The sequence below is a fragment of the Corvus brachyrhynchos genome, unplaced genomic scaffold, assembly GCF_000691975.1.
Source record: "Corvus brachyrhynchos isolate BGI_N302 unplaced genomic scaffold, ASM69197v1 scaffold1118, whole genome shotgun sequence".
Lineage (NCBI taxonomy): Eukaryota > Metazoa > Chordata > Aves > Passeriformes > Corvidae > Corvus > Corvus brachyrhynchos.
The window spans coordinates 3,511-10,344 of record NW_008239606.1 but is presented as its reverse complement, the minus strand read 5'-3'; the positions used below and the strand labels follow the sequence as shown (position 1 = coordinate 10,344).

The 6,834-nt window shown below is 56.4% G+C and overlaps 1 protein-coding gene across 1 annotated transcript in view; it reads left to right on the top strand.

Annotated features, from left to right (window-relative positions):
* The first annotated feature begins 2,655 nt into the window (after positions 1-2,655).
* LOC103621063 (NACHT, LRR and PYD domains-containing protein 12-like) overlaps positions 2,656-6,834 on the top strand; it is a 4,881-nt gene continuing 702 nt past the window's right edge. Inside the window, 8 exon segments of the mRNA XM_017742316.1 lie at positions 2,656-2,839; positions 3,554-5,249; positions 5,797-5,835; positions 5,837-5,890; positions 6,124-6,294; positions 6,517-6,690; positions 6,814-6,828; positions 6,830-6,834. The exon segment at positions 6,830-6,834 is cut by the window's right edge and continues 136 nt beyond it. Of these exon segments, the coding sequence (XP_017597805.1) occupies positions 2,794-2,839; positions 3,554-5,249; positions 5,797-5,835; positions 5,837-5,890; positions 6,124-6,294; positions 6,517-6,690; positions 6,814-6,828; positions 6,830-6,834 (2,200 nt within the window). The 5' untranslated portion in view covers positions 2,656-2,793.

Genomic DNA, 6,834 nt, shown 5'->3' with positions numbered 1-6,834 from the left:
GCAGGGAGGAGGGAGGGAGGCAGGCAGAGGGGGGGGGGGGGAAACTTGGGAGTTTCCCACAATGCACCTCTGCAGACTGCATGAAGATGGGGGGGGAGGGCGCTCCAATCCAGAGCGAAGGGCTGGGATCCGGAGGGGCAGGGTGCCAAGGGGGGCTGGAGGGTGGTAAAGGCAGCCCAGCTGCATCTCCACGTCTCCCATCATTTGGGGCTGAGCTGGCTCAGCAGTTCAGGGCTGTCCCTGCGGCACTGACCCCTCTGCTGCTCCATTTGTTTCTCCTTCAAATCCTGCCTGGATTTGCAGCAATTACAGGAAACACAGCAACAAAGTGGGGTGGACACACTGGGAAGAATACCTGGGAGGGGGCCAGCCTGATGAATTGGGATGCCTGTGTGTAGACCACAGGCAAAAGGAGTATGAGCCTCCCCCCACCAGGATAAGGCATTTCCAACTGAGATGATCCCTGGCAGTGAGTTAAGGAAGGGCAAACTGACTTGCCAAGGAGAAGCTCTGCACAGTGCAGGGAGGACACTGAGATGCTGCACCTTGGGGTAGTTTTGTACCAGCTCTGCTTCCCTTCTCCCCAGACCGCTCCTTGTCCCAGGAGGCTGGGGTTTGACACCCCTTTCCAGACCAGAGCTGGAGCACTGTCAGACAGCCAGGCACTGCCGGACACAGCCACTTCCTCCTCATCCTCTTTCTCCTCCTCCTCTTCACCGGCTAAAAGCCTCACCCCCTCCAGCCAGGTACAGGGCTCAAATTCCCATCCCTGTGTCACTTCCTGCTTATATCCCAAACCTCAGCAGGTTCTTTTAGCCCTTATTTCAGAGCAAATCAGGCTGTGTGCTGCTTGCCCATCTGCCTCCATCAGTTACTTTGGACCCACCAAACCACCCACCAGTGCCCAGCCAGGTGCATGTCATGCCTAAGAAATACTCAGGCTGCTTAAATCCCAGTGCAAAGGAAAATCCTGCCCATGTTTGAAGAGAGCTGCAGAATGAGGGGCTGGATGAGGGAACCCAAATCTCCCAGGACAGGCTGTGCTTCCAGGGGCTGCTTTGGGATGCAGGTACCCGCACCCCCTTAGGGCAGGGATGAGCAAGGTTATTCTGCTGTAGTCCTTGGCTCCAGGAGCTGGCTCGGCTCAGACAGGCTGGCACAGACAGGATTAGCTGTGGCTGATGCTGATGTTCCCTCTGTTCCCTGTCTGGTCCCGCACCCAGCAGTGCCAGCACTCCCTGCTCTTTCAGAGACTTGTGCCAGGCACAGCCAGGACCTTTCCATGGCTCCAAACAGCTGCTTCCCCTTCCTAACGCCTCCCAAATCTGCTGATCTACTGACAGCAGCAGAGGGGCTGAATTCCTGCAAAGCTGGTGAAAACCCACGGTTTAATGCAGGAGACACCCCCAAACCACCCCTTCCCAGACTAGCAAAATCTCTTTGCTACTTCTGTATCAGGCAGGAATATCCTCAGGGTGGCAGGAGGAGGGAGGGAACCTCCTGCAAGTGGGAATTGTCAGGTCTGGTCCCCAGAGCCTGGATGAGCCGAGGCTGGGGGTTGCGGTGGTGGTTTCCTTACGTTCACACACTCTGCCTCTGCCTTCGGAGATAAACAGCCCCACGTGATGCTCTCACACGCCTTGGACCGGAATTCACATTATACTTAAATTCTGAATTTAAAGGTTTTTTTTAACTGAGGTAGGAAAAAGGGAAGCAAAGGAAAAGCTGTAGAAACAATAAACTTCCCCCGTCTCCCCATGGCAGGGTCACATCCCCCCTAACGCAGCACAGGCACAGCAAGCAGCAGCCCTGGCTGAGACACAGCAAGGTGAAAATGGCTTTTTCAAGGTCAGAGGGAGTGGGAAACATTTAGAAACAGTGCTGCTGGATTTTCCCCCTCCCTCTCAGCTCACAGCACCTCCCAGGAGGAGTTAGTAGGGATAAAGACAGCCCTGACTCCTGGGGAGCTCCCTCCTGCAAAACCCACACGGGAATGTTGGTGGCAGCAGCATCCTTGGGAGGGAACATAGAATCATGGATTTATTCAGGTTGGAAAAGCCCTCTGAGATCATCAAGACTAAACATTCCCAGCACTGCCCAAGGCCATCACTAACCCATCTCCCCAGGTGCCACATCCACACAGCTTTTAAATCCCTCCAGGGATGGGGACTCCACCACTGCCCTGGGCAGCTGTGCCAGGGGTGGACAACCCTTTCAGTGAAGGAATTTTCCCCAATATTCAGCCTGAATCTCCCCTGGCACAACTTGAGACCATTTCCTTTAGAGAGAAACAGTTATCCCCAGAATTATTTGACATCCTGCCAGCAGGAAGGACAGGGTGATGTCTGGCTCTGAGCAGGGAAATGAGGAATCCATAAGGAGTCCTTAAACTCCCAATGTGCCTTAAAACATCCTTTCCCCCTTTCTCAGTATCCCTCTCAGGCAGCTTTGCTAAACACATCATCCTGAAGCTTTTTTTTTTCCGTCATGGAAAGAAAATCATCACTCACAGACAATAAAAACATCAAGAGGGTTACCCCCGCCTAATCCAGACACAGGTGCACTGTTCATAAACTGGAGCAGGCAAACCAGGAGAGCAGGTCACAGCACAGGCTCACACCCATTTCATCCCTGAGCATCCAAAGCTCCTAAAGGAGCCTCTCTCCTTTCCTAGAGCCCCAGTTACGACCCACCCACAGCTGGAGAGGGGGGAAAAAAGCCACACAGCAGCAAAACCCTGTGGCTGTTCAGGCAGCACCGTTTGTCCTCACCTCGAACTCCCGGGAAAGCAGGATGAAGGACGTTTCTCACAGTGGAATGACTTGCTGCAGCAGTCAAGGTGGGTTTGCCTGGCAGCAGGAAGTCCTTGCAGTGAAAATCCCAGCCCTGCTTCCCCTGGGGGACTATTAATAGCCTGGAATGCTGAGCAGCCTCACCTGGAGCCTCCCCACCAGCTTGCATGGGCCTGGGCTCTGAGTTCAGTCCTGGGCACTCCTAATTGAAGCAGTGCAGGGGGACAGGGTCACCAGCTCTGTCCAGGCAGCTCATCCCTGCAGTGAATTACATGGGCTTGTAATTCCTCAATTAATGTGTTGTTTAAAATCATGCAGTCACAGAATGGTTTGGGTTGGAAGTGACTTTAAAGCACAGAGCATGAAGTGCTCTCAGCATTTTTTGGCAGCCAGCTGAGCAGATCTTTTCCTCTTGGGATGGGATTAAGGATATCTCTGTGGAGATCTGTGCTGTGGAGCCCAGTGCCTTTGTCCCCTGGAGCATGAGTCAGAGGCTGTGGGCAGCCTCAGGCAGTCGCATTTGCTCCCAGGTGGATGAGGATGATAAAACAAGAGTTGATAGATCAGGATCAGAACCTGGAAAAAGAGCCCCCAACGATCCAGAGTCCCCAAATCCTCACAAATTATGTCCTTATTGCCCCAGCTAGACTTAGGAAAGCCCTGAGAATTGGAGTAAGTGGCTGCTGATGTGTCGGGAGTGTGGGTGGGCTGGTGGGGAATCTGTCTGGGCTTGGCACTGACCCTGCTCCTCATTGGCACAGAGCACAGGCGGAACAGCAGAGAGCACATGGTCCGGGAGTCCCGCCAGGACAGGGAGCTGGGCGCCCGTCCCAGGGAGAGCCCGTCCTTCCACAGACACTTCACCACCTTGACCATCACCAGGGAAGCTTGGAGCAAGCACGGAGCCAAGGATGGAGCAGTGGGAACCAGCCAGGGATGTGCCAACGCCGGCAGCAGAGCAGCCATGGCCGTCACCACCACGCTGTTTGAACCCAGTGGAGATGGGCAAACCCCGCAGGTCGTGGTGCTGGTGGGGGCCCCGGGGATGGGGAAGACGATGATGGTCAGGAAGGTGATGGTGGAGTGGGGAGAAGGGACGCTCCACACGCATTTTGACTTTGTCTTCTGCGTTGACTGCAAAGCCATCACCCTTCCCATGGAAGCCAGCGTGGCAGACCTGGTTTCACAGTGCTGTCCTGGCCTGCGAGTGCCAGCTGGGAAGATCCTGGATGACCAGAAGAAGATCCTGTTCATTTTTGATGGCTTCGAGGCCCTGGGGTTTCCCTTGGTTCAGCCTGAAGCTGAGCTGAGCTCTGACCCCAGGGAGGTGAAGCCGCTGGAGCTCACCCTGCTGAGCTTGTTGAAGAAGACTGTGCTCCCCGAGGCCTCTTTGCTCATCACCACAAGGCCAACTGCTCTTGGAAGCCTGGGGCAGTGCCTGGAGGGTGAGCATTACGTGGAGATACTGGGATTTTCGGCAGCCAGGAGGGAGGAGTATTTCCACAGGTATTTTGAGAACTCCAACAAAGGAGACATGGCATTCAGGTTTGCCAGAGGCAACCAGATCCTCTACAGCTTGTGTGTCATCCCTGTTATGAGCTGGACCGTCTGCACCATCCTTGAACAAGAGCTTTGTGGGACAAAAAACCTCCTTGAGTGCTCCAAAGCCACCACAGGGATGATGATGTTCTACCTCTCCCAGTTACTGAAGCACAGGGACAGGGACAATCCACAGGTCCTCCAGCAGTTCCTACTCCAGCTTTGCTCCTTGGCTGCTGACGGCATCTGGAAGCACAAGGTCTTCTTTGAGGAGAAGGAAATCAAAGACTGTGGCTTGGACCAGCCAGGTCTTCTCCCCTTCTTCCTCAATGAAAGGATCCCAAAGGAAGGAGAAGACCATGGGAGTGTCTATGCCTTCACTCACCTGCATCTCCAGGAGTTTTTTGCAGCAATGTTTTATGTTCTGGAGGATGATGGGGAAATGGTCAGCAGCTTGGGGAGGCTTGAGAAGGATGTAAATAAATTGTTAGAAAGCTACAGCAAGTCCAGGAAGGATTTGAACGTAACAGTGCGATTCCTCTTTGGTCTGGTCAGCCAAAAATCCGTAGAGTACATGGACAAAACCATTGGGTGCAGAATTTCACCACAAGCCAGGGAAGAGCTGCTAAAGTGGCTTCAGGGGAGGCACAGAGGCCTCTCCCAGCCTGGCCAAGCACTGAAGGTTTCAGAGATGGACACTTTCCACTTCTTGTTCGAGATGAACGAGAAGAGTTTTGTGCAAAGTGCTTTGGGTCATTTCACTGACCTGGACTTGCAGGACACCAAGCTGACCCTGTACGACCAGATGGCTCTTTCCTTCTGCATCCAGCACTGGGATGGGCTGGGCTGCGTCACCCTCCAGGGATGCTCCTTCCACTGGCAGGATCCTGAGGCAGAGCTGGATGCGTCGATGCCTTGGTAAGTCCTGCCTCTCCTTTCTTTAATTACCCAAAACTGCAAAGATTTCTCCTTCTCTGCCCCAAAGGATGATTTTAAAGCTGTTTCAGCTCCTCCCTCCCAAATACCAGCTTGGCCTTTCCCTGGGTGTTTAGTTCCTCGGCAGAGGATTTAATATTTTTGGGGAGAATAAAGAACACGTGGGCTCCTCCATCCGTTGCCCACTATGGGATTGATGGTGATGGAGCTTCTTGGCTCGACCTGGCCAGGCCCACCTGTGCCCAGGTGTCACTCTGACTTCTCGTCCCTCTTCTCCCTCGCAAAGGGAGATACCCGGTGCTGGAACTCTAACTGCACCCTGTGGTTCACCTTACATTGCCCCGGGGGACTCCAGCGGCAATGCTCGAGATCCTTCACACCTCCAAAGCCACAAAGGTCCCTCCTGAGGAGCCCTCCCTTGCGCTGGAGGCTCTGCTCGGGGTGGGAGGGGTTGTGTGCCGGTGTCGGAGCCGGGAGCTCCCGGCACCGCTGAGGGCTGCGCGTGCCCCGCGGCTCTGTTCCCCTGCAGCTCGGGAGTCTCGGGAGCCGGAGGACATCCCGGTGTCCTCGCCGTGCGTCTGCCGGGCGCTGCGGCACCGGGGCAGTGCCCTGCGGGTGCTCCGGTGAGAGACGCGCGCGGAGCCCACACCGGGGCCAGAACCTGGGGTGTGTGTGGGGGCACCCGAACTGCAGTGCAGCGGGTGAGTGGGTGGGTGCTGCCCTGGGGACACGGGCAAGTGGCCAGGGGGAGGCCGGGCCCCGTTTACCTGGGGGTGGGTGTTGTCCCTCGGGTTTGAGGGCAGGTGAGCAGCCGGGACAGTTGTGCTGAGCCCCCGTTCTCCGTGCTCTCCCGCAGGCTGCAGTGGTGCCGGCTGTCCGAGAGCTGCTGCGCGGAGCTGGCGGCACTGCTGGCAGAGCACCCTGGCCTGGCCCGGCTGGAGCTGGGTGACAGCTCGCTGGGTGACAGCAGCGTGCGCCTGCTCTGTGAGGGGCTGCGGACTCCAGGCTGCCGCCTGCGTGTTCTGCGGTGAGCACCCCCGGCATCCCTCGGGCATCTCGCACAGCGTGGACATGAGAGCTGGGGAGGTGCCCCAAAGGGTCCCTCTGGGGCGGCATTGTGCCTCTGTCCCACTCTCCCAGGGCAAGGAGCTCCAAGGTTGTGGCACCAGGGTGGGGTCCACCACCATGGTGGGGTGGCACTGAGGGCACTCAGGCGGCTCTGAAGGTCTTTCCTGGGGGTTCCCATCAGGCTTCGGTATTCCCGCATCACCAGCGCCTGCTGTGAGGATCTTGCTGCTGTGCTGGGCACCAGTACATACCTGGAGGAGCTGGATTTGTCCTTCAGTGAGGGGCTGCGTGATGCTGGCGTGGAGCTGCTGTGTGAGGGGCTCCAGCACTGTGCCTGCCCACTGCAGACACTCCGGTAATGGGCTGTGGGATGGGCCACTGCTTCCTCCTTCCTATCCAGAGCTCTCTCCTTCCCACCTGGAGCAGCTCACCAACCTGAGGCCAAAGCGCTCCTTCCCTGTTTCCCTCGGCCCCACAGGCTGGGCAGCTGCCGGCTGTC